The following is a 27160-nucleotide window of genomic DNA, read 5'->3' as shown; positions in this document are numbered from 1 at the left end:
TGTGCCTATACATAGCATGGTAACTTGTTATACAACATCAACTTCAACGTACAGCTGAAGCAATAGAGACATGGTCACTTTTATGGAGCTGAATGAGATTATTTTCCACTCTCTGAAGCCTTGCAGACATTTGTAATATATGTCATGTTAAAACTGTTCTAAAAATGTCAAAACTGCTTTATAACAATAAAACTCATCATTTCGGACCTCTATTTACCTACAACCGTATTATTCTTTATTACTCTGGAAACCAAAATCCAAACAATTAACAATAAACCTTAGAAAAATGTGCATTATTCATTCAAGGATGAGAGGAAAAGCCACCACATCCCTTTAAAGGGCTTTGGAGAATTGTCTAATTTCCTCTATTCACGGAAACAGTAGGCTTGAGTGGGAGTTCTACAGTAAATGTGAGTGGTCAACATTAGAAAACCTGGACATGTCAAGTGTTTGTTTGTGTGTGTGTGTGTTTGCGTGTTCACACAAATACTGTGCATGAGCTCTTAGCTGCAGATTTAAAATGCTACGGCACACACTCAGCTCTAGTTCACATGTACAGTCGGTGTCAGATAGTGAAACTAGCCATGTCTACGCCAGCTTTACACATGACCCGCCTCCCTCTCTGCAGCAATGGATTAACTACTTTAACACTGACAGATGTGTTACCTATCACATGGCACACTGGAAAGAGAAAGAGAGAAAATGCAGAATAGAGACAATTCTGGCGTACCTTGCGTCTGTGTGATGGCACGATGAAATATGTCTCTATGTGATGTTTCTGGAGGAAGGCATGTCTCTCGTGGCCGAAGCCCGGTTCCACCTCGTAGTCTCCATTGAGACACTCTAGGGTGGTCCTTGTGATGTGCACCTTGCTGCGAGCACAAGCAGAGCAGAGGACGCAAGGGGAGTTAGTGATAAAAGTCTGGTGTTAAGGTCTCAAATCATTATCCCCCTCATTATTTTTATCTGTCTAATAGCCCCCTTGGCTTGCTTAAAATTCTCCACAGCAAAGACATTTTCATCGTAACGTCTCATTTAGTCCAGTAACGACTTCTAAAATCTTAATACTTCACTTGAAACAAGACCAAATTGAGCCAAGGAGGTGACCTCATTTCACTGCTTTTTAAATTCGAATCAGCTTGTTACTGTATATGAGTTTTCCTGAACGAAGTCACATTCATTTCACAAGGGTTCTGTCTTCACATTTTATGCTGCTGTTACCGTCCTTGTTGTGAAATTTGATAAGAATGGCTCAAAGCAAAATAATCTAATCCTACCAAAACCAACTGAATTAACTGCTGATGCTGCTTGTGCTCTCTCCTCTTCTCATATCTCTATGCCTTCAAATAATTTTGTCCAAAATCAATTCAATTAGAAACACAGCATTTGGATGACATACTCCTTCATTAGCAGCTGGTAAGTATTGTTTATTCTGAAACAACTGTGTTGGAAACTCCAGTTTCATGTTGTGAGCACATCACTGGTTATGCTCAGGGATACGGCTCTGTTGTCTCATATATTTGACGGTGTGTTTTGCTTTATTTGATTAGAGATGTGTTAAGAAACTAACAATATCTCAGTCAGATTAGTATGACAACCCACAAAGGTTCAATTTAAATGAATGTTTTTTTCGTTCTGGTGGCCTGAGCACCACTGCCTAGGTAACGTCTAATCTTACAGTTAACATATTTGTTTACTTTGGAAAATACATTTTGTTGAGCTAAAGTTATTCCCGCATAATCTTAAATCTTCACAATTATAAGCCAACAGGGACATACAGCTTGATAGCAAGGCCAACATAATTTGTTACATTATAAGCCAGCTGCTGAGCTGCAATTTGGCAATACAGAAGTATCCTCTACAGAGCAGTTTTTCCTTGGGCTGTGAGACTCTTGAGTGATGGTCATGAAGAATAATCTTATAGAAACCGCAAATATTCGTGCTGATGGTCTTCTTTGCCTCTGTAGGTCATATGGTTGCATTACCATTACATATCCAGTTGACACTTCATTGTAATATGTTTGACCGATGTGTGACCTGGAATATTCAGTGGAACAACAGGCTTAGAAGAATAAACTAGGCTGATATATGGGCCAGTATTCATATTAGCATTTAGTGTCTGTAAGGCAATAAGAAAATGCATTGTAGAAATGTCCCAGAATATACCCCATTAACTTTTGGTGCAGATCTGGATTAAGGGACAGATCCATGACTTCTTTCTCACTTTCTTTTAACCTCTGCAAGATAGAATGTTTCTCTGAGTTTTCATTAATATCTCCAGAAAAAATGCATGGATCTTGATGAAGAAAATCACACATCTTGATTGAATTAAAAGGGGCTGTTGGGCCTTGATCGAGGTAGGCAAACTTCTGATCGCCATTCTAGTTTTCAACTGTGAAATATTTTGGTCAAAATTCTTTCAAGCAAAATCAGTTATCTTTTCTTCAGGTTTGTCTCAAACAATAGTCAGGTCACAATGTGAGCGCTGAAACAGTTTGTTTGCGGTAATCATCAAAATGTCACTTCTTAATACACCTCCAATATAAGAGATGGAACAAAATCCTCATTCTGCACATTCTTTATATTAAAATATTCTAAAACTCAGCCAAAAATGCTTTGAGGCTCCACACATCTAATATCTGATATACACTGTTATTGGATTTTGGTAACTCAATTTGTCTAAATCGCAGTGTCCACCAGGCTCTGAACTACAGTTGCAATTTGTATAATAATAGAAGAAATATGGTGTATGTCATACAAATGCAAATGTATTGCTCTTTCATCCTGACCGCTATCTCTCATTGATACGCCAAAAGATCTCATTGGTACACAATATGTCATGATGGGAAATCTCATGATTATGACACACATACCACATCTTAACTGTTATGATTAAATGATGTATATATGTCTACAGTTATCCATAACTGTCTTGTAATTATGAGATACAGATCTCATAACTGTTCAATAGGGATCTTGTTATTATGAGACCTTTTCTTGTAATAGAGATTTGTGTCATAATACGGATTAAGAACTTCAAGACAACTCTTTATGTCGTTTTAGTCTATTTGTTATTTGTTTTATCAGTAATATAGTAAAATGATGTCATGTCTCATCCTTTGTGGTGGACATCTACACAAAACATGCAAAAAGAAGTTACGACTGTGATTGGATGCACACATTATTAGGCTGTATTCTTTCTCTGTTGCTGGGATACTGTGCGTCTAATTGTGTGTAGTTGTGTCTGATTGTACTGTGACCGCTCAGAATACAGTTTCAGTCGGTGTTTCAGTCATACTGACCCCGGCAGCCCTCCAGCCTCCATCACATTCGCCAGTGTGACATCGTTTGACCAGACGTCATACTGCCATTTCCTGAGGCCCAGCACGCCACACAGCACCCGTCCTGTGTGCAGACCAACACGCATGTTAAGATCCACCTCTGTCGCCTCCACCACCGACCTGCAGGTGGGATGAAAAGGGGTTGAAGGTTAATCTCTAAAACTGTAGCAACAAAACCATTGCATCCCCTTAAAATTAGGATAATCTGGAGTGTGTCCATGCCTGTGTCTTGAGTTGTTAACTTGTATGTATAATTGTGCATGTGCAAGAATGTATGCACTTCCTTGTGTGGGGCAAAACAGATGAAGCCGGACTTTTCTAAAACCTCTCTTCTCCAGTGAAAATTACTACACAAAGCACATCGTCACCAGCAAAAGGTCAGACACAGATGATGTGTGTGTGTATGTTTACAGGGTGGCGGAAAAAGAAAATGTGGACTGCCCGTCAGGCTGAAGGAGGGATGTCACACACACACACACACACACACACCCACACACACACACACACACACACACACACACACACATACAGACGGATGACTGTATATGGTAGCACCTGTCCTCTGAGATCTACAGCTCTACAGCAGCATCCATCCACTCAGATAGAGCTGCAGGGAACAGGAAGATGACAGACGAGTGTTCACACAAGGAAACGAGGTAAGTGCTCTCTATGTGTACTGTGTGTTTTTGCGCACATGTGGGCCACTAAGTTTGTTTGTCATTGCAAAATTGTCAAAGATTGAATTTGTCATAGTTTGTAGACTCTTTCCTAAATTGCTTTGTTGTGTCCAGAAAAAACAACCCAGATGGTGCTGCTTAATTCTGTCTACTCCTTTCACATTTATGACATTAGTATGTGGGTTGTACTGTGTATTAAGTAAACTTAAATGTTTTGTGGTCGGTTCTGTGACAGTGTGAGAGAAAGGTGCAGAGGCAATTTGTCAAATGACAATTTGAAAATTTAGTTTAGGATGGTCAAAATCAGAGTCAGAGATATTTGATTTGCACTAAAAGAGAAGCTGAATTCATAAAGCCATCTACGTGTCACCTTAACGATTAAAAAAAATAGCAAATTACAAGGGATTCGTAATGATGGGTAAATGTTGTACTTGGAATCAGTGGAATTAGAGCCCTTAAAATACGAACAATTCACCCAAGACTTACGGTCACTGGTTCTAAAACAACAACAGTTCCTCTTCAATTCTCATCATTCATGCAAATACAATTAAACCTTGTGTTTTGACCTGTATATGTGTGTGGGAGAGGAAGTGCATGGTATAGAGAAGATATAGGTGTATATTTGTACATTAGTGTGTGTGACTCACGCAATCGTGTCAATCATGTCGAGCCCCATCTCCACACAGCAGTGGGCATGGTCTGCCTTGGGTTGGGTCAGTCCCGACACACAGTAGTAACAGTCCCCCAAGATCTTTATCCGCCTGCAGTGATTCTCCTACAGAGAGAAATGGACAGGTGTTATCTGAAACATCCTACATCCACCAGAGACGATGTCTGTCTACAGGTCATTTTCAGGTCGATTTTTGCTGAGAACTGTGGTTGTGCTGTTGGTAGCAATAGGCGAGACTCCGAAATGTCTAGATGATACGATGAAGCACTGATGCAGCAGCCACACTGCAATTAATTTTTTTTGAGGTGTAAGAAGGCGACAGGGTAGAGCTATCAGTAGTGAGGCAGAAGTTGTGAGGGATTTTGGTTAAGGATTTGGCGCTTGTGATGATAATGTTATTGTTTTGCTGGAGGTTGGCTTGCATCTACTCTTTAATTTCAGTGACGCTATTGGCTAGATTGGTCACCGATTCGGTGGAAATGTAGAGCTGGATGTCATCGGCATAGCAGTGGAGTGGAGATCTTGTTGGCGGGAGAAAACTGAACAGGAGAGGACCAAGCACCGAACCCAGAGGGACACCTTGAGATAGAGCAGCGATGGAGGGTGTGCAGTTGCTGATCCTAATGAACTGTTGACTGTTTGTGAAAAATGACCTGAGCCAGGAGAGGGCAGTGAAGGTGATGTTCATGGAGGATTCAAGGGAGGCAAGTAGAACGGTGTGGGTAATAGTGGCAAAATCTATTACCCACTGAATCTTACTACTTACTAGGTGTTGCACAAGACTCAGCCGCTCCCAAGAGGAGTACAATTACAGCGCTTAACACTAAGCTGCAGTTAACCTGCACCAGCTCGTAACTAATGAAAGTTTTCTCTCGTGGACCTCAGTCTGAAAAGTACAGTAGCACTGAGTGCACAACTCTCAGTTTTAGTACATTATAACAAGACATAAGCACCGCACCTCCCGTGGGGCTGAGCTAATCGGCTATCCCTGGGCTCCTGCTAACTAACCACATGGTGCTAGTTCTATCAACCTAACATTACACCTGACAAATGCCAGCTCAGTCAGTTAAATGACTGCTGTGCCTCAGTACAGGCTAACAGAGCCATTAGCATGGCTGACTGTAGACTTTTTTTTTTACAGTAGACCCAATCAGGCACCATATATTGTACGATCCATTTCTCTGCATCCGGACCAGAGATTATTAATGCCTCACCACATGATGCCAATAATGACAGAACTATTTTTAAACCCACTCTTCTGCTGATTAAAAAAAAAACAACATGATTTTGTTGAAAAATTCTCAGTGGGACTAAATCATGACAGCATCTGCAGACTGTTTCAACATTTAACAGCTGAAAGCTACTCACACTCGACATTAAGACAGTGAGTGTTACAGGAGATCTGACTGTACAAAAACTGCACTGCTGCTCATCTCTGCTCATGTAAATCCGATGTGTGTACTTGCGCAGCCATGTGTGTGTTTGTAGTTGAGGCCAACTCTAATTGCTCCGACATGCTCTTGAAGTAGAATCCCGCCCACACATTCCCAGACAGATGAGCTATTTGTCACAGTGCATATGGTGCACAAACTTCGCTACGATGACACCCACACACACATTACACGCGCGCGCGCACACACCCACATTCACACACATGCAAACATTTTTACAACACACAAACACACAAATAAACAAACCTGCAGGAAAGTACAGGGGCCGCACGGTTGCATGCCGACCTACTGTACAGGTACAGGGTTACCATTTGGCGCTGCATCATTCAGAGTCATCCAAAAATTGTAATGGTAGACCTGACAATGCTTAGCCTGCAGGCAGCCTCTGAGTGACAAACATACATGTGCACACACAAACACACACCAACAAATAGAGGATTCATGACAACTGCAGGGTAAAAGGCAGAGATGAGAAGAGATGGGGTGCTCTGGTTTTCTGGTCACGGGAGCAGAAAGATTCTGGCGTGGGAGGATATGAGAATTCAGAACGTGGATGATTATCCCTGTGCTAGGAAGAGAAATGGATACAGTGTGTGTGTGTGTGTGTGTGTGTGTGTGTGTGTGTGGGGGGGGGGGGTGAAATTAACAGCTGACAGCAAGCCATGTCTCTGGGGGGAATATGGAGGTATCCATGTGAGAGCTTGAGAGAATTTGGGGATTTTAAAGCAGCTAATTGTGGATGGTTTATCTAATTGGAGGCAAGCTCAGTGTCCCCCAATTTGGCTCAATTAATTTCCGTCTTCATTAGGGCTACATAAAGTGGCGTTTGTCTGTTGAGCTTAAGTTTCCCAGAGGAAACGAAAATTGGAAAAGAGATCTCAGTAGTGTCGCATTCATTTCTCCTAGACAACTATGAGATCTATGTGAGACCAAAGTGAGGCTGTGGCTGATTTCTCCTGTTTCTCAATTGTTTCTCCTGAGAAACAGGTGCAGAAAATCTCAACTTGGGCTACCTGTAAGTTTCAAAGGAGATCTCATCAAGCTCTCAATGAAGTTTGAACTGAAGAGGGATAATCCTGCTGATCATGTGACTTTTGTGTGTGCATGTGTGTGTACATGCAAAAAATGTTGTGTGCATTTGCGAAGCAAGAGTAAGCTGTCTGAAGGGATCACTTGGCCTCACAGAAGAAGAGTTCACTCAAGAGGCACACAGGGATGTGTGTGTGTGTGTGTGTGTGTGTGTGTGTGTGTGTGTGTGTGTGTGTGTGTGTGTGTGTGTGTGTGTGTGCGTGCGTGCGTGTGTGTGTGTGTGGTAGCATTGACTGTCTGTCAGAAAGCCTGTGTAGCGTTGTTCTCTGGCAAAGAAGATTAGGTGAGTGATAGGTTATCTGCCACCTCTATAATCATATTAATACTGCATGAGTGACACACACACACGCACACAGCTTGTACTGTAGAGATGTAGTACAATAGGTCTAATAGTGAGAAATAAAAGGTGACTTCAAAACTCAAGGTCCACTTATAATTCCTGGGGCTTTCTACTGAATCTCACAGTCTTTATCAGCAGATGGAGTTTTTCTGAGAAACCTCACACTTCCAGAGTGTGTATTTTTGAGATTGGTGAGAAGAACATCTTTAAAGTTTATCTTTATGTGTGTGATGCAAGCTGATTTCCAAATCAGTTAAGTTTTTAAAATTCAAAAAAGATGTGGTTGAAAGAAAAAAAAAAGAAAAAAGTTAGCAGATATCTTGCAGATCTTTGGTTTTTGTAGTTTAACACTGCAGTTAACTGAATTTGGAGACAGAACCAGTAATCATTTATGTCTGTGTTTGTATTCAGGGCTGGGTGTTTTCACACTTGTTTTTCTCCTGAGTTTTGATTTTATAATATTTTTTAATTGTTAAAGGTCCTTACAATCTTCAGCAGGGTGACAGCAGCCAGTAGCTCCAATTTCACTTTCTTTTAATTTGCTAGTTTTTGTCTTAAGTACTGAGGCACCTGTATATTATGATTATTATCATATTATTATCATATCTTGTGTAGTATGCTAATAATTTGATGATCACAACATAAATGTAGAACAATTAATTGCTACTCATTTATGTTGTCATCATAAAACAGATCATCAGCAGCTTTCCAACAGAACACACACACGCACACACACACACGCACGCACGCACACACATGCACACACACACACACACAGTCTATCATGTACAGTAGTCCCGCACACACACACACACACACACACACACACACACACAGTCTATCATGTACAGTAGTCCCGCACACACACACACACACACACACACACACACACAGTCTATCATGTACAGTAGTCCCGCACACACACACACACACACACACACACACACACACAGTCTATCATGTACAGTAGTCCCGCACACACACACACACACACACACACACACACACACACACACAAACAGTCTATCATGTACAGTAGTCCCGCACACACACACACACACACACACACACACACACACAGTCTATCATGTACAGTAGTCCCACAAGTGACCTCTGTCTCTCTCTCTGTCTCTCTTTCACACACACACATGCATATACACAGAAACACTCCACCTCTTCAGCTCTTATCTCCCCTTCATCTAAAAATCGGTTCACAAATCTCTCCCTCTTTCACATTTCAGTTCTCTTTCCTTCCTGAACTTCATGTCCTCCTCCTCCTCCTCCTCCTCCTCCTCATCCATCGGCCTCTCCAGCTTTACTTTCACTATTAGATCAATATACGGCCTGGCATAATAAATGAGCTCTGGGACTAAATAATACATTTGGTTTTCTTGGAGGCTTTTTTTGTATTGCAGAGGAACAACAGGTGGGAAACAGGAGCTTACCAACTGTCGAACAGCCAGCCTTCCTCCTCCACTGTAGGCTGTTTAACATGGCTCAATGACATGATCTCATAATAGGAGCTAACATCTAAAGAATTACTGAATTTGACCTAGACCATGGTCACACCGCGGTTAGGGATGTCTGGAGTTTTTTGTCCCGTGATTTTGTGTTTTATTTTGAAAGTTAACTCTCCTCTCGTTTCAGGTCACTTGTCCTTCCTCTTGTGTCACCGGTCTGATGTCATCCCTGATCCCTGACTGTTTCCACCTGTGTTCCCCTCCTCATGTGTATATAGTCTTTGTCTTCCCCTGTCTTCGTTGCCAGAGTATTTTGTTCGTCCCGTCGAGTACATCCAGCCTTGCCAAGCTTTTGTTTTCTGTTCATAGTATTCCGCTGAAGAAGAGCGATTTTGATTTAATACATTTTTGGTCAGTCTTTTGTTTTTTTCAGGTCAGTTTAATTTCATAGCGTTTTGTTTTTCCTCCATTTGGAGCGCTTTTGGTTTGTACCTTTTTCAGCATAGATCGTGTAGTTAAGTTAATAGCCTGTGTGCTTTTCCTCATTGAGTGATTTTGGTTGGATAATTTTCATAGAACTTGTTGATACTAGAGTAGAGTAGTTATATCTCCTTTTCCTCCTGTGGGAGCGTTTTCTGTTCTTTTGTTGTGCGTTGTTTGTTAGGTGTTTTGATTGAAAGATTTCCATAGCCTCTTGTTTTGACACTCTGTCTGCAGAAAATACTGATCAGAAAATAAAACCTGTCTTTACCGTTGCCAACCTGTATCTGAGTCCTCTTTCTCTGCCAAAGTCTGACAACAAGATCTTCAAGTGCTCTTAACTCTATAAACAAATAGGGCTTAAAAGGGTTAAAAATAGTACATTATGGATGACAAAAGTTTAGCTTATATGTCAGTATCGGCATATTTATCAACTGATTAGTAAGAAGTACTAGCTGTAATCATTATCATGCTTATAACAAGGTTACTTAAGACCATTAATTTACAATTTCATGCATTTTGCAATCAAAATCTAAAGGTTTTCCACATGTAATAGCTCTGTTTTCCTGTAAAAGCAACTGAGGGTTTCACTGATAGCTTGATAGTTATTACAACCCCATAAGGTTCTCATGTAATGGAGTACTCCAGTAAACAGGACAAACCTTAAATACAACTTGACAACGGGGAGATCAACTATCAATTATCGGAGATCCATTAGTTGAATTTGCACACTGTGAAAAGATTTTTAACTGAAATGGCCTGTGTAACATATTAAGTAATGATTTAGATGCACATTGTTCACAATGTGCGGATCATCCATTCAGTTCATTTTCCCTAATGACCCACTTCAGACGAAGGGAGAGCACTTACTGTGGCCAGCTCATCAAACTTCCCAAAGAGTTCGTTGAGCAGTTTGACGAGTTCCTGAGCAGTGCACTGAGAAGCCAAGCTGGTGAAACCCACAATGTCTGCAAACAGGATGCTGTCGAAGAGAGAGAGAATCACACATCACAATCTGATGCAAAGAGCTCAACTTGACAGTAAAAATGTAGACAGTATATCAACTGCACGGACAAGTGTTTTTGAACAAAATACCCACAGATCATGGCACAGGAATCTAATGGCGATCAGAAGTGAAGCAGTGAGTACCATAATACAATCCCTGATAAATGGAGGCTTCTTTTAGGCCAACCACTAAATCAATTACATAGCTGAATTGCCTGCTGCTGGCTAGCTGTTGTAGTAGGGATGAAGAAGGTGTTGAAAGCTACTTAGCCCCTCATTCATTTGCTCAGAGGCAGGCCAGATGGCAGCAGAACAAGGCGTTATGGATCTTATTGACTCTCAGTCCAAATAAAAAGAACATTGCTCCCAGTCGAGTAAAGGCATCATTGCTCGAGTGTAGAGCCGGGTTTCATTTCAAATGTTTTATCATGAAGCTGATATTCAGTACTGATACAGAGAAAGCACTTTAATTGATATCCACTCAGAGATTCATAGAAACCTATAATTTGATTTAGCCAAAAAAAAAACCTATTCCAACTGGACTAAAAAAAACACTTCAGTTTCAGTTCAAAAGGGAACAATCAGCATGTGTGACTCTGTGGTATTCACAGGTATTTAACAGCTCCAGCTCCAATAAGATTTCCAATGATGGACACATGATGCCTATAGGCATCATTAGGAGGACATGCTAATTTTCACTCCTTTTCCAGTGCAATGCTGTGATTGTTATTGATGTCCCAGACGTTGGTGTGCCGCCTTCCCAACATGCACTATCAGTGCATACCTTGCACAGAAAGATATAGCAAACGAAACAAAGATGTAAAATGTTGGAAACAGACAGAGAGGGAGACTGGAATGGGGAGAAAAGGTGTGTTAGTGTCTCGTGTCTGCAGACACCCTGTAGCCCTCTGCCTGGATTTTCTCATTTTATCACTTTGTTGCAGCTCGGGACAGTTTACCAACCCAAAATGTGGCTATTTGACATCCTGGGAATGAGACTCAACAATGAACTATCTTTGTGGTGCATTAAGGAACAACTGGGACAAATCCCATTAATTCTACCTTTAACTTTAATTGTCTTTGAATGATATTAATATGACAAAGGGCAGAAATGTCCTTCAGAGGGATACTTTTTACCTTGATACTTTGAGTACAATTCAGAGCCTGAACTTTATTACTTCTACTTGAGTAAAGAAGTTTAATCAGTACTCCTGCTTTTACCAATCTTTGTACTTTTGACACCTCTGCCAAACACCAGCAGTTGTATATGATGTTTGTCACAATAAAATACTTAAAAAATGGTAACATTATTGCTTGAACCAACTGATCAGATAATAAGTAAACAATAATTGTCTGACCAAAGATTCATTGTCATCTTTCAGTACTTTTTTCGCTGCTAGTGAACCATGTTTTGGGCCACAATAAGTACTGAGGTTTGTAACCGAGCTCTAAGAGGGGCCTCCCTCTGCATCGTGACTGTGCTGCTCTTTTTGGCAGCACAGTATAGCTGCTGAGGATCCTGATGTATGTAAAGCCGGGATCACGACTGAAGAGCTCTGTTGTGTGATTTGTCTTTGAATGGCGCTGTTCTGCAGCTCCTGCTGGTGTGTAGTGGGTGAGGAGTAAAAGGTGAGAGGAGGGCAGAGGGGGAGAGAGGGAGCAGAGCTAAACAGATATGCGATCAAACATTCAAGGCTCCATCATGTCACGCCCCTGCTTAGCAAAATGAAGCTGATTTTTATGGGCTGTTTTTCACTGCCATGTGTTCAGATGAGAATGTGTGTTTGTAGCAGCTCCCTGGAGACAAGCGGGAGCTGGCTCCATGGGTGCAGCACCGTGATGTTTGGCCAAGTGCCAGTGCGGCAGCGAGCCTGGTGAACGGGAGGTGATGTTCCCGAGCTGAGGCTGAGTGTGGTAGCCGAGCAGATAGAGCAACAGACAGAGAGAGAGAGAAAGAGAGAGAGTCAGAGAGTGGAGAGGACTGTCTCTTGACAGGGCTGCTATTGACATGCTACCTAGCCCTCCACTCCCACACTCAGCAGCACTGATACAGCTCTCGGCTTCTCTTTACTGCCTCGTTGGAATGTAATCAGCTCAAAGTCTGCCAGGTTCTCACGCTCTGTAATATTTTCTCTATTACGAGTGCAACAGAGGTGGCGGCTGAAAAGGCTGATCAAATTTACACGTACAGGGCCTCAAATGATGACGGATGAATAAAAAAAGCCTGTCACTGCTGCTCAGAACCAAAGGAAGCATCATCACATTTCTAGTTTTGTGCAACTGCAAGTATAAAAAAAAAAGTTTCAACCTAAAAAAATATAATAAAATAATAATAAACAACAATATTTACTGTATAACAATACAGTAATAATACAAACTCAGACGTATTTTGCTTCCATAACAGAATAAACAAGCTGCTTTCAGAGGAAAATAAGGTCCACTGTTTGAAACTAGAAAAGTGGTTTGTGTGTTCAGTTTATTCAGTCCTAAAAATGAAGGGATTTTTATTACTCAGTGATTTTTTTAGGCATAAAAAATTTAAATCTTTCTCTTCTGATTAAAATTTCTTGATTTTCCAAAACTACAAAGTGCACATATAAATAAACAAAAATTAAGAGGTTAAATTCTGCATTTTTTTGTCTTTTTTGATCTTTTAAAATGATAAATAATTAAGCAGGTCATTAAAAATTACCAATAATTATCAATGCCCTCCGATATGAAACTTCACTATTATCATTGACTTTTCAGCAATATCCCCCGGGCCTATTCCTGTGCTGTTAAAACAGAAAGAAGCTTCTCTCCTCAACATTACTCAAATGTCTTTCTTTCTATCAAAATTCTAAACTCTCTCCCAAAGTGACATCTAAATACTTCAAGAGCGTGTTTCAGAGGAGAATTTCGTGAAAATTGGAAAAATCTTTCTAAGACGTATGATACTCGAGAAAATAAAGTACCTGAGCGATTCAGTTCATTCTTAACCTTGAAATAGCAGTCTGCACTTCACTCACTGAGCAGATGAAGCAAGTGAAAGTGAGTAAATGGATCTTGAGTATAGATTATAAAAAGAGAGCCCCCTTTTGGCTGCTACAGTGCTTCTCATTGAACATTTTTCAAGCATTTAACGTTCAGTTAATAAAATACAATCAATGCTTAGTTCCACTCCCGATGCAGATTCAAAAATCAAACACAAACATGAGATGAGATGGAGGAAAGTCTCTGACCTGCTGTGCAGGCAACAGTTCTGTGTCCATCTCCTCCTCCTCACCTTCACGTAGTTTGACTGCGTCTGTGTTAAAAGCCGATCTTAATTGCTCTCCTTCTATTCTTGACCTTGACGTCACAGCAAGTAACACCTGGATCAAAACACTGCAGCCCCTCCACACAGCTCTGCGGCCCGCAGTTGTCATGACACCCCCGTACCTGACATTGTCATGACGCTGGATGTAGATCTTGTGAAAGATTCGCTCAGGCGGCTTCAGGAAGTCCTCCTTCATCTCCATGGCAACATTTCTGGGCAGTAGGCTCATTAGCAGACGTTCCTGAGGAGGGAGGGGTTAAAACAGAAGAGGAGGCAACGTCAGAAGTTTAAACTGGGAGGACAGAAATGTACACGCTGTGGGTTTATATTCTGCTCTTTGCTCTGCTGTAAACATCCAGATGAGCTTGGAAACAAGACATGAAAAATAATCCTTTCTACTCAACCAAATAGTCTTGTTGATAAGTTCTCTGTTTTTTCTAGAATTGATTAATTGATGTCTGTTAAACAACCTTCCTCAACATGTACTGGTTCTCACATCTCTATTGATGATTTGCTGCTATTTTACAACACTGTCAACTGACTTGCAGCTAAAACAATTGTTATTCTTTGTCTTATGTGATCATAAACTGAACATCATCCGGTTTTTTATTGTTGCCTTGGCTTTTTAGTTCATGGCTTTCTGACATTCTAATAAACCAAATAATTTATCAATAAAAAAATAATGCGAAAATTATGAAGTTACTATCAAAGTTGCAACCCTCACCTGAATTTATCCTTGGTTTCTTTAACTTGACTATTGGATAGTAAAGACAACAGGACACTTCTTAGGACACGGAACTCTCAGAATAGTACATAATATTTGAAATTTTTGAGAATTAATAATTGATTCATTGTAGCATTCGCAAGTTAATCTATTCAGGAGATGTTGGACTGCACAGAGCAGCCCAGTGTCACACCAGAGCTTTTCACAGACCAAGCAATCCGCAAGAGGTCAGAGAGTGTGACAGTTTACATCTCCTATGGGGAAAACAGGAACACCTGTACAAAGGTGCAGTACCATCAGGAGTCGACAATGACAGGAGCAGAAGACAAAAGTAGTAAAAAAGGGCCAGAAAGTCCAGGTAGGGAGGAGGTTGGGGTTGTACAGGTGGTTAATTCACAGGACTTTTACCCAGTTACCAGGGTTTGAGTCCTGAGGTAAGCCATTACTCAATGATCTCTGCTTTAAGGAAGCATTAACACTGAACATTGTCATGGCCAAACACAACAGACCTGTGGGTCTATTACCTGATTTGGTGTGAGATTGTGTCGCACGGAGACAAGGGGATAACTAATAATATTCATTCATCTATGAATACATTTTTTGTCAATCATTTGATGCAATAATGTACACATAACAATTTCCGTGATCCCGAGGTGTCTTTAAATTTCTTCTTATGTCTAACCAACAGTCTAAAACTTAAAATGTTTAATTTACGGTGATTCAAAACAGAGAAAAGCAGCAAACTGGCCAATCAAATCACCACAAATGTTAATATTGGATGACTCTGCAAATCTTTGACTTCATTTGATGACGTATTTCTACATCCAGAGCCGATTAATACATGATCAGAATCGTTGTCATCTCATTTTCAGTTAAATCTATTAATCAGCTGAATATGTTCAGCACCAGTCTTAAGCAGAAGTAACACACATCGGAGTGTTTCCGTTTGTGTGAATCGTCTCAGTTACAGCAGCATGAAGTCCGACTCCAGCAGGATGTCAAACAGTTGTGAATGCACGATGAATCATCAGGCTGCTCAGCTGAATGGCTGTTGAGAGACAGGGTTATAAAAGCAGCTGGGGCTCTCCTGTGTTTTCCTCCGACACTGTTTCACATTACATCCATTCATACAACTGCTCCTCAGCTGAGAGTAGGAAGCTACAGTGGAGAGCAGCTTTTTAGAAACACTCACACTTACTGATATGAGTGTGTGTCAGGGTGTTTGTCCATATGTGCTTGTGCTTTTGCACTTGTAAATGTGTGTGTCAGATGTAAAAAATCCCCATAATTGGAGTGTGGTTGTTTTATTAAGATTATTAATTGACCTGCTTTATTAATCACTTCCATTTCTCTCCCCTGAACATATTATAATTGCACATCAAAGACTGTAATTTCTCTGCTCTGTCTCAGGTCTAATTCGCTGTGTTAAACTACGGCTCTCCTCGTAGTGGTTTATTCATGAACCACTGGCTCCCCTCGCTCTCACATTTACATGAAGATTTCCTGTCTTCTGGATTTTCCAAGAAGGGGAGATTCCATGAAAATATAACGATTTCAAACTGAAGGAATTCAAACTGTGGAAAATTGTTTAATGTTTCATCGGGAGGAAGGAAGAAAAACCCCATGTAAGAGACAACAGGGATGTGGAAAGAGAAGAAAATGTGCAATGATCCCTACACCTACAGGTGCTTCTCTACTCTAACACACCTGATTCAAATGAACAGCAAGAGGAGAAGAGCTGATCATATCAATCAGGTGTGTTGGAGCAGAAAGACGAGCCTGTCCTCGTCAAAAAAACAACTATATCAGTCGAAAACGCAAGCAGCTTAATAATACAACCCATATTTACGTTTGTTTTGAGGAGGTGAGCTCTGGTGACTGTTGTAATTATTACAGCTGCAAAGAAGGGAGTGAGGAGAAGTAGTAAAGGATGAGGTAGGGAGGAGGTTGAGGATGAACAGTCGGGTTAAACAAGCACAGGACCACTGTTTCTCTTCTGTGTGAAAGCAGAAGTCAATGCTGAGTTTGTTTGATTTACTATCATATTGATGTTACATAATGTACACAACCAGTGGCGTGCGCAGACTTTTTGAAGGGCAGGGGCGAAAAGAAGGGCACTTAAGCGCGCATTTTGGCTCCCAAGAGGGCACTTTAGCGCATGTTTTGGCTCCCAAGAGGGCAGTTTATCATGTTTTAACCAGCCAAGGGGGCAGTTTAGTGTGTTTTGCCAACCAAGAGGGCACTTTAGCATGCTTTTTTGGCTCTCAGGAGTTCACTTTAGCGCGCGTTTTGGCTCTCAGAAGGGCACTTTAGCGCGCGTTTTGGCTCTCAGGAGGGCACTTTAGCATGCGTTTTGGCTCTCAGGAGGGCACTTTAGCGCGCGTTTTTCAACAATTGCCCCCCCCTTGTGCACATCACTGTACACAACTCAGCATACATTTCTTTGGTAATATAGCCATGTTTGTAACTGAAGTAACCCAAACCATGATGTTTTCCCAGACCTGACCAAGCTGCGACCATATGACGGTCTGGTAAACTTGTCGCTGTCATGTGGTTTTTGAAAAAAATACCTTTATCAAAGGTGTACGTAGGTTTAATTGTGGCTTTTGGTTGTATCTTTGTTACGACCCCCAGCATGTAACAATCTTCCAGTTTTGAGCAGCAGATTGAGTTTGCTCAGTTGCTATTTAAATGACTTGAACTTTAATCATGTGATAACAGGAAGTTGGTTATGACTGAAGGAAACTGATGGAAAGAAGATGATGACAACTGAGCAAAACAAAGACTGAACTGTGGTTGAAAGCTCCGGGGAAAAAAGCAAGCTCTGGAGCATGAGTTAAGGTATTTTTGGCACATGAGCTGTGACTTTTTGGTCGTTGTTTGACAATGTTATAGCACCACAGAACTTCTTAGAGAAGGGGATGGGCTGGATGATGACCTTTGACCTCCCCGTTATCCCTGACTGAGTAGTTTCAGTTGCATAAATGTAACTGATTCTTCACCACAGATTTGGCAGATTAGATAACGTGTATCACTTCAGTCAGGGTCATAACCATGAATACAACCTTATTCTTGGGGCTTTTATCCACATCATATATACATGTTCCTGTCTATCTGCCGTGATTGGTGTTTCTGAACAGCTCACGAGTCAAGAGGAAACTATGCATTGCTTCGGGCTTTTGAGATTGCTATTGAACTGAGGAGTCAATTGTTCCAGATCTACAGCCTACACATGTCAGGAATCAATACAACCTATGGATCTGACTCAAGGCAAAAACCCTGAGCAAACACCAGAGCAATAACCAGAGACCTGTTTGAAGGCTGAAATTCAAATCTGAGATGTTTGTGAGTGCATACGCAGTGGCATGGTTGCAGGCTGCTGGCTGGCCGTTGATAGATCCCAATCAGGGGGTCTGTGTGTGTTTCAGTCACCCAGATAAACTGTGACCTTTACTGGAGTAGGGAGGCCATGAAAGCAATCTGCTTGTGTAATTACCTGTCAGAAGGGAGCCTGTTACTGCTGGGGCAAACACAGCATATCATCATCTAATCTAAAAAGAACAGGTGCTAAGTGTGCGTGTGCACTCGCGAACGTTGTGCATAACGAAGGTGAGACGTGCACGGAGGCATAGTACATACACGGGATAATTAATTGTCCATTTAACAACCGGTGTGGGTGGATTTCGTGTACATGGCCGATGAGCAGGGTGCGGCGCATAACCAAGTGTTTCTGTGTGTTGAAGTTGCCTGATTGCGCCTTTGTTAAGTCGCTCCATGTAGGTGTGCACGGAGGGGGTGGAATGTGTGGCGCCGGTGCATGTGCCACAGTAATTGTTCTCTCCTTAAATAGCTGCTGTCATAGTTACTGCGTGCCTGTGGGCCGGTTGTTAGAATACATTGGCACCTGAAACCTTTTTTAAAAAAAATTTCACAACATACGTGCTCAACAAGTGTGGATGCATGTCCTTGTCATCTTGCTCTCATTCTGTTGTTTTCAATCCTACTGTGCATTTTTCTGTGTGTGTGTGTGTGTGCGCGCGCGCGCATGTGCAGTTTCAAGCCTCACCTGTTTCTCATTCTCATCCTCCAGTCGCAGCCTCTCCTCAATGCAGTTGCGGGCTTGCAGGAAGACTTTCCTCTGGGTGCGCTCGGTGAGAATCCTCACAAACACCCCCGACAAGTTGACGCTGGTAAACAGCACCGCGTTGGCCACCAGCTGCACACAAACAAGAACAGACATGCCAAACAGAGCTGGCAGCCTAGACATACTGTGTGCGCGCGTGTGAGCCCCAAGGAACACACGTGTCCATATGTGCGTTTGTGTGTGCAATCATACATCCTGGTTAGATTAGACTTCACAATCCTTGATTAATCCACGGGATGGATTGAATGGCAGAAATCAAGGTCAGCACAGTAACTACAGCACGAGTCATATGTATGACTTAAAGAAGCAAAGCCGGACAGCGGAGTGGCTGATAGACAAAGTGTATTACAGATTCAATGATCAGAGACTATTAATCAGGCCCAACACTACATTTGGGTGATAACCTCTGCAGCCAGTCTGTGCTGTCAACTCCTAAAAGGTCAGAGGTGAAAGGTCGAGGAAACACTCTAATCCAGCACAGCCAGATGGTTGATACATTTCCTCTTTATGTTGACCAGAAAAACACCACCTCACAAAGAAGACTCAGTCCAGTGTGAAATCCAAAGCAAAATGTTGGCATTTTACATTCCTGAACACATATATGTTTAAATTTGTAGATTTATAAATATTATATCAACATTTCTACAATGCATGCCATATTACATTTACATTATATGTATATGAGCTGATGAGGAGGTGATTGGGATGGCCAAAGGTGGCCAATATTCTAGATGGTGTTCCAATATTTTACAGCTGTGTTTGTGGCGACGGCAGGAGTTCATTTCTAAGCCAAACATGAACTTTTCCTCACCCTCATCCAACAAACTTTTGTGCCTTAACATTACTAGAGCGTGAGCACAACATTGTCACAACATAAAATTTGAAATTAAAACCAAAGAGATATAAAGTCAGACACAAAAATGGTTTCAACATATACGTGTTTTACAGAATTGTATGTTGTCTACATTCGTTCTGGTAATTGGGTTGAAATACTTAAAGGCAAAAGTGTAGTGGTTCCCAACAAAGGGGTCCGCACCCCCAGAGAGGGGTCTGATAATAAACCTGAGGGATCGTGACATGATTAACAAGAAAAGCATATTTGTGCTATGCAGAGATATGTTGTTGTTTTTTACTTTTCTCTAATTGCTGCCATTTTGCTTGTAGTCTGCTGGGTAGTTTTACCTCCTTAATCAGGCAGCAATTAAGAATTATTTGCATTATCAATGAATCCACTGGTTATTTTCTTGATTAACCGTTTAGAAGAGTCTGACCGATATTTGATTACTTAAAAAAAAAAATGTATATACATATATATCAGTAGATATGCACACATTTTTTGCAGTTAACCTGCAAATTTGGTTATGAAACACTTGTGACAAAGATATGCAATAGAGGAAGCATATTCTGCAGTTTTACAATGAACTTTATTGTCTGAGATTAAATCAGTGCACTGAATCAGTAAACTCCACTGGGAACCCCAAGCATCTTTTTCTGCATCAGTATCAGTGCATATTGGACAATATACGCTGATACTGATAAATCTGATATATCTGTGATCAGCTGGGTTTTAGCGCTTAGGACAAAAAAACATAAAACAAAAAAACTATTTCTCAGAGTGAAGTCTTCAAATTGCTTCCTTGACCACTGACCAGTCCAAAACTCAGAGAATCGTTATTTACTGTTACAAATGACAAAGAAAAACAGCAAATCTTTATAGTTAGGAAGCTGGAACCAGACAGTGTTTGACATTATTGCCTAAAAAGTAATTATCAAGAATGAGTGATTAATTTTGTTTTGATCAACTAATGGATAAATCAGTTATATGTTGCAGCTCTACTTCTAAGGCCTCTAAAAGTAGTACGAGTAGACAATGCTTGTTGTTAATGAGTTACAAGCCAGACCAGGTGGAAACCACTGATTTAATGCCTTACTGCTAATGAAGTGAGTTTGTAAAACTCATATGAATAACAGTAAGTCTGTGCATTATACCGATGTTTAAATGTTATCAGGATTTGAGACTATACATCAGCTCTTCAATGTGACATAAGTGTTGTCTTCTCCTGGTTTTAAAGGCTGTAGAACAGTAACGTGAGGCAATTTTTTGAACTATTCATCTTGTTCTAATACTTGTCTTGTCATTACATCCACATTACTGACAATTATAACTATTATTACGAACAGTCATAACAGATATTGTCGCAATATCGAGAAGATTTGGTCAAAAATATCATGATGTTTGATTTTGTCCTTCTAGTTTCAAATGAAAACTTTTGAAGAGGAAGTTTTTGGTTGAACTGGTCACCTGGTGACATGTGTAACCTAAGGAGGGGTCAAGTTGACACAGCTTCATATTAGAGGTCAGAGAGGCTGGAACTGCTTTCTTCAGGACCAGAAATATCTCGATGTGGGGAAACACCTCCTACATATTAAAGTCATCACTTCTGCCTACAATCTGGGTCAAACAGACCAGTTTGGGATGAGCTCTCAGTGTGTGTGTGTGTGTGTGTGTGTGTTTCAGCACCAGCAGCGGGACAGCTCTTCCTGCTTCATTATGGCTGAGCGCTAAAGTGAAACTCTTTTTACAACTACCACTACAAATACTGGAGTTAAAATCGATCATAGGGCTGTTTTTAACCCTCCCCTCTCCAGTCGGGAAGTCGGATGAGTAAGCACGCCTCTTCTCATTCATCCTGTAACTTTACAGCCCAGCTGTCAGAGAACAAATACAGGCAGCTGCTCAAAGGTACCTGGGCTGTAGTGAAAGTGAGGCTCAGTCTATGTGATGTGATGGTGGCTGAGAAGTGAAACTGTTCTCTAAGCATGAGGCTGGTTGCAGGTGCAGCACTCACCGGTCTCCACAGCCACTGTTTCCGCCCCGTGACCGACGTCGCTATGACAATGAAGTGGGATGCAGCCAGCATCACCCCGAACAGCACGGCCAGCAGCGTCCGCACCGGCAGCAGCACGTAAGCCACGAGGGTGACCAGCATGAGCTGCCACACGCCTTGCTCAGGGGCAGCGGCACTCACCAGCTCGGACGTGCCAAGCGCCAGTGGGAACGGGCAGCAGAGCAGCGCAAAGGTGAAGCTGAAAAGCAGCGCCAGCCTCGCGATCTGCTGCAGCTGCGTCACCTGCAGGTACTTGACGTTGGTGACGATGAACAGCGACAGGAACACCACGCAGTGCACCGGGTAGGAGCCTTTGGACAAGGTGAGGCGCGGGCTGGACAGCAGCTCCACCAGGGACAGCGACGACGCGGCTACGATGAGCACCGCCAGCGCCTTGAGGGTGGCGGTCTGCTCCAGCTTCAGGTTGTAGTTCTGGAAGAGAGCCTCCAGCTCCTGGCTGTTGAACTCGTCCTCGCAGGCGATGGCACCCAGCGGTGCACCGGCCGGGCAGTGACCCTTTCTCCGCCGGGTCTTGACTCTTTCGAATGGCGCCTCTTCCATGTTCCGGCCATTCATGAAGCGGGGATGGCGCGCGAGCCCCTCAACTTTTCGGTTTCCTCTCCTCCGTCGGGAATCGAACCGGCACCCTCTCCCAGTTCATGCGTCCTGGAGGTGGCGGGGCTCGGTGTCAGAGGGGAGAGGGTGGCAGAGGAGGCAGCAGAAACGTGTGCGCCCTCTCCACAGGTTGACGGCTGTTCGTGTGTCGTCAGGAAAGTAGCCCGACCAATGTGCAGCTCTCTCTCTCTCTCTCTCTCTCTCTCTCTCTCTGTGTGTGTGTGTGTGTGTGTGTGTGTGTGTGTGTGTTTGCATGTCGCTCTCACTCTGTCCGTCTGTCTCGTGGACCTCCTGCGATGCCTCGGACTGGGTTACCGGTGTTGGTGCGCTCTGACAGGACTCATGATGGTATAGCTCAGTCACCCTAAACATCCTCTGACATTAATTTCTCTGGAATTACTTTCTCATGCGCGCCCCTCAGACGCACACAAAAACAAACATGCACGCATGCACGCACGCACACACACAGTAGATATAATATTCTAGTATGTGCGTCCTTCTCCTGCCTCAATTTGCCGGAGTGACATGTCAGCTGGTTGGGTGAAGGCAGCAGCAAAACAGCGCTGGTGATTTCCCCTCACAATGTCTGCAGTCAGAGCTGATGTAGTTCCCAGCTAAAAATAGACCAGCTGCACCGGTGGATGGTCCAATTTAGCAACAATTTGGTCTTTCCCGCATTTCTCCCCCTCGTATGTTTAATTGCAGAACCAAGCGCTCGCTTCACACAGAGAACGAACGGGTACACATGCGTTAGAGACAGAAGATAAAGCTAAATATAGCGCTCTGTTCCCCGAATTAAACGTGAAAATGTAAGAATGATTACGCGCATCCTAAAATGTGATGCAACGGTGTTGTGGTGGAGAGCACGTTTGCATAGTCTGGGCATGCACGCGTGCACATCCTCTGCGTTTCTTTTTCTACAATCATGTCGATTTCTTCAGAGATTTTACTTCAGGAGGAATTTGAAACATTCTGTCGCTGCAGAACAAATATTGACAGAATGAGTGCGGAATATCATTCAGTATCGCCAAGGAATGACACATATGTGCAAGAAGAGTCATTTAGTAGAACTGAGTTAAAATATGCGAGAATGTGGGAAATATAAAGAAGGGGTGCTGAAAATAGCAGCAACTGCAGCAGCAAAAAATACAGTCAAAGAAAAGAGAAACACGTTACACAGGAATCTAACGAGCGGAGATGATGTCCACTAATGTTAGGGTTCCTATCCAAAGTTTGGAGGGAAATTGGATATATTATGTATATTTTTTCAATGGATGATATGTTTTGAACGGGAGTTTTCACCTCAAGTCAGCAATTTGGTAGATACACAACGCATGATAATGATAATATATTTTATTTACATAGGGCTTTACATGATAAAAGCAGGAACAGATACGGTGACGGCAACATCAGAATGCAGTCATTACAGAATAAAGGTCTGCCTCAGTTAGAATATGATATTAAAGGGCTTATGAAAAAATAAACATCAGCAAAATAGCATGAATTACAGTAGCAGAAGTCCCTTCATCATGGAGAAAATATCATTAAATATGCCTCGTAAAATAGTAAATACAGTAAATGTACAATGACTCGGAATTACATATCAAGAAGGAGAAATTAGAGTTTGGCGTAAATAGTTCAAAATACTCTCCAAGAATGCTTTCATAATGTCATATTAAAGGATGACTCCATCAGTTGCACACATTAAAGTGTGTTTACAGGTCTCTACTTAATATGTGAAACAAAAGTGTTTAAAGTGTTATTTGTTATCTTTGGCTCCAGAGGAAGCTGTCTGTAATTTGATGACAACTGCCAACTGCTGTCACTCAGTGGCAAAGTTGCATAGTAGGTAATGAAGACACCAGGTAAAAACAAATGAGCAGGAACAGAGGTAGTCGTTTTTATCCCACACATTCTTCTCCCTTTTCCAAACCTGGTTCCTACGATACCTGACACTGGTCGGGGGTTCGTTTCACCACTGAGGTGCCAGAACAGAAAAGAGTTGCGACTTCACTGAGCAGGCTTTGTTTGTAGGGATTAACTGTTTATGACAATTACCATGATATAAAAAAAAATTTATATTGATATCGTGTTTAAGGTGCACTCTGTGGTTTTTAGGGAAGAAATTTTAATCAGAAGAGAAATATCTTTTTCTGCCTAAACAAACTAAATCTCACTTCGTTTCATGACTGAATAAACTGAATAAACAAACTGACCTTAAAGGACAACACAATTTTATACCTTTCTACTTTGCTTATATGTGGCAGACCCTGCCACCCTTCCAGCTTCAAACAGTGTTCTGGGGACCTTATTTTCCTCTAAGAACGGCTCGTTTGTTTACTGATGGAAAACCAAAGATTTTGTATTATATGAGTTTGTATTAGTACATCATGAATATTGTAAATACTATAGGATTAATCTCAGTTTGATTTTTTTCTCCGAAACAACAGAGTGCCTCTTTGATCTGCTTTAACAGACATGATAATTTTGTGTAAATAATCCAGTTCTTTTTTCTGTTCTTACAGTTAGCTGTTAGCGAGCTAGTGTGTTGCTGCTTCTCATTGATTTATTTCTGCTATGTTTTTCATTATTCACACGTTGTTCATTTGACAAAACAGTAAACACAGTTAAGATGAATTTAGCTGAGAGCATTTTTCTGATATGTTAAGAGCTTTACTATAAATTTTTTCTTCAACACAGCTTCATATTCATTTTGTAAATTCTCATCCCTCAGATTTCTCTCTCTCTCTTTTCTCCGCTCACCCCTTGTGTCTCTTGATGCCTCCATTCATTTTTTTGCTAGCTTAATCTCAGTCAGTTTCCAATTTTCAATCTCCAACTTCCAACAACCACGCAGACGCGGTCCACTCGATTCAGTCTTGAAATTCCCAGAAGGCATTGCTTCATTTTTAACTTTTGCAAACAAATAATCAAATAAAAAAATGGAGGTAGATTTGTATTATTTCAAACCATGCACATCTGAATAAGAAATTCACTACAAAACAATGCAGACTGATGTAAAAGTTTGTGACTGTAGAAGGTAACCATGACTGTGATACAGAGACTTGTATGTGGTATATAATTAGTGATCAGATTGATTTTTCAACAGATGTGAAGGAATTGAAGAGACTAAATTGTAATTTAGCCTTTAAATAACGCTAGACAGGGAACAGAGTGATAATCGGCCGGCCCATAAGGGCTTGCGGTTCCTCTGGCATCAGCCAATGTTAAAGTTTGTCAATCTGTCACATACATTTCGCCCCACCACCAAATTACCAAAATTCATCGTGGTAGATATGAAGGGAGGTTGGGAAATTTGGTGGTGGGGCAAAATCTAAGTTTCTTTATAATCTGTGACAAAGCAATTTTGTAAACAGCGCTATAAAAATAAATAAATAAATCTTGTCTGATTGGTTGATGCTATATTATTGTGCACCACTTTCTCGTGCTTTGGAAAGTCATGTGTGCCTGCCTGGGTTGCCTGTCTCTCCCTGCCAGATGCCAGCAGCCTCAGATTAGCCGCTGTCGGAGGCTCTGGCCCCAGGAAGTAACGTTGAACAGTGGCCGGCGGCGCTAACCTGAAGTTACAGGTTATGGAGTCCCCTCTCACTAACGTGTGTTGTTTAATCCTGTCGGCAGGGGTGGGTGAGGCTCGTGTGACGCTTCCCATGCCGCGGAGACAGAGACAGAGACAAACTCGGCAGCAGCCGCCGATGGGACTAGGCTACTACTAGCAGTTGCTAGCCGACATGCTAACAACTAACAAGCCTGGAGTGCCCGTAGTATCTAATGTGATGCTAACTGAGAGAAGCTGCTACTGACTGTATGCACGGTACAAGAGAGAGAGAGACACCGGCTCTGTTGGCAGAAGAGCCGTGGACTGTGATCACTCTGAGCAGCATTTATGGGAATACGTTACAATATTATATATTTGATTTTTTTTTTTTTTTTTTCGGAATGAAGCAGGGTCGGTTTGGTGGGGCAGCCGAAGCATTTGGGGGGGCATTGCCCCCCCGTTCCCATGCCTAGAACCGGGCCCGATTTAGAACATTTAGAACATTTAGATCCGTCAGCTGGAACTGAAAAATAGTCAAGGATTCACATGACAATCAAAATAACAGGCTTTTAAAATTTTAAGCAGGTCTTCTTTAATGCAAAAAACGTACCATCAGAAGAAAAATGCAGGCTTCCTCTCTATGGCCTGACCGATGACCTTGCTTTCTGTTGCGCATGTGTGTCAGATCACTAAGATCTCAATGGACCGGCTGATCAATGAAGAAGTCATTCCTCCTGACAAAAAGTCTCTGCAATTACTATGTGGTCAATATCCACTATCGTCCAGCGTGCTTTAAATCAATATGCTGCAGAGTGGATGTCACAACGGTGAAAGAAAGAAAGACAATCTGACCTCATGTGAGGAGACATTGATAAGATTTTGTCTGCTGGTTGAGAGTGAAAAGAGCTCTTGCACTCTGCTGGTTAAGTCTGACAGTGAGTCTTAAGATTTATAGTTCCAAATCTCTCTCTCTCTCTCTCTCTCTCTCTCTGTCTCTCTCTCTCTCTCTCTCTCTGTCTCTCTCTCTTATATATTCTATAGGTAAGTGATATTTATCTACATAATTTAGCAAAATAAAATAAAATGTCTAAGATAAGTTCACCCAAAAATGAAATGCAGTGCTTATCCCAAAATAAGCATCAAACTGCACTGTCTTAAGTCAATCTTCCAAAATTTGAGTTGTAATCTCTTCTCTGTCCTGTTGTTATTACAGACATGTCTGAACAAAGTGTGAGCCCTCGACTTGCCATGAACTCACACCCTCTGGGCCTCGTAGGAAATGGTGTTCATCAGAGACAACCCTTAAAAACAGAAACTCAATAATATAATTCTCAATATAGTCCTTTCAATTGTCTTGCATATTTCACTAATAAATGTTATAAAAACATGTCAGCCAAACAAAAAGAAAGAATACTTGGCAAC

The 27160-nt window shown here is 41.7% G+C and overlaps 1 protein-coding gene across 2 annotated transcripts in view; it reads right to left on the bottom strand.

The window, feature by feature from the left end:
• Positions 1 to 22630, bottom strand: part of adcy1a (adenylate cyclase 1a) — a 53850-nt gene extending 31220 nt beyond the window's left edge. Inside the window, exons 1-7 of one of the 2 annotated variants that reach the window (XM_030433518.1) lie at positions 21529 to 22630; positions 18602 to 18751; positions 13934 to 14052; positions 10379 to 10490; positions 4666 to 4793; positions 3303 to 3461; positions 731 to 872 (exon numbers count right to left, since the gene is read on the bottom strand). In XM_030433518.1, the coding sequence (XP_030289378.1) occupies positions 731 to 872; positions 3303 to 3461; positions 4666 to 4793; positions 10379 to 10490; positions 13934 to 14052; positions 18602 to 18751; positions 21529 to 22143 (1425 nt within the window). In that variant the 5' untranslated portion in view covers positions 22144 to 22630. The remainder of the gene's footprint in view (positions 1 to 730; positions 873 to 3302; positions 3462 to 4665; positions 4794 to 10378; positions 10491 to 13933; positions 14053 to 18601; positions 18752 to 21528) is intronic. The other variant, XM_030433519.1, reaches the window with a different exon arrangement.
• Between the last annotated feature and the right edge of the window lie 4530 nt (positions 22631 to 27160).

Source organism: Sparus aurata, chromosome 11, assembly GCF_900880675.1.
Source record: "Sparus aurata chromosome 11, fSpaAur1.1, whole genome shotgun sequence".
Taxonomy (NCBI): domain Eukaryota; kingdom Metazoa; phylum Chordata; class Actinopteri; order Spariformes; family Sparidae; genus Sparus; species Sparus aurata.
The sequence above is the reverse complement of the archived record's forward strand: the minus strand, read 5'-3'. Positions and strand labels throughout refer to the sequence as shown.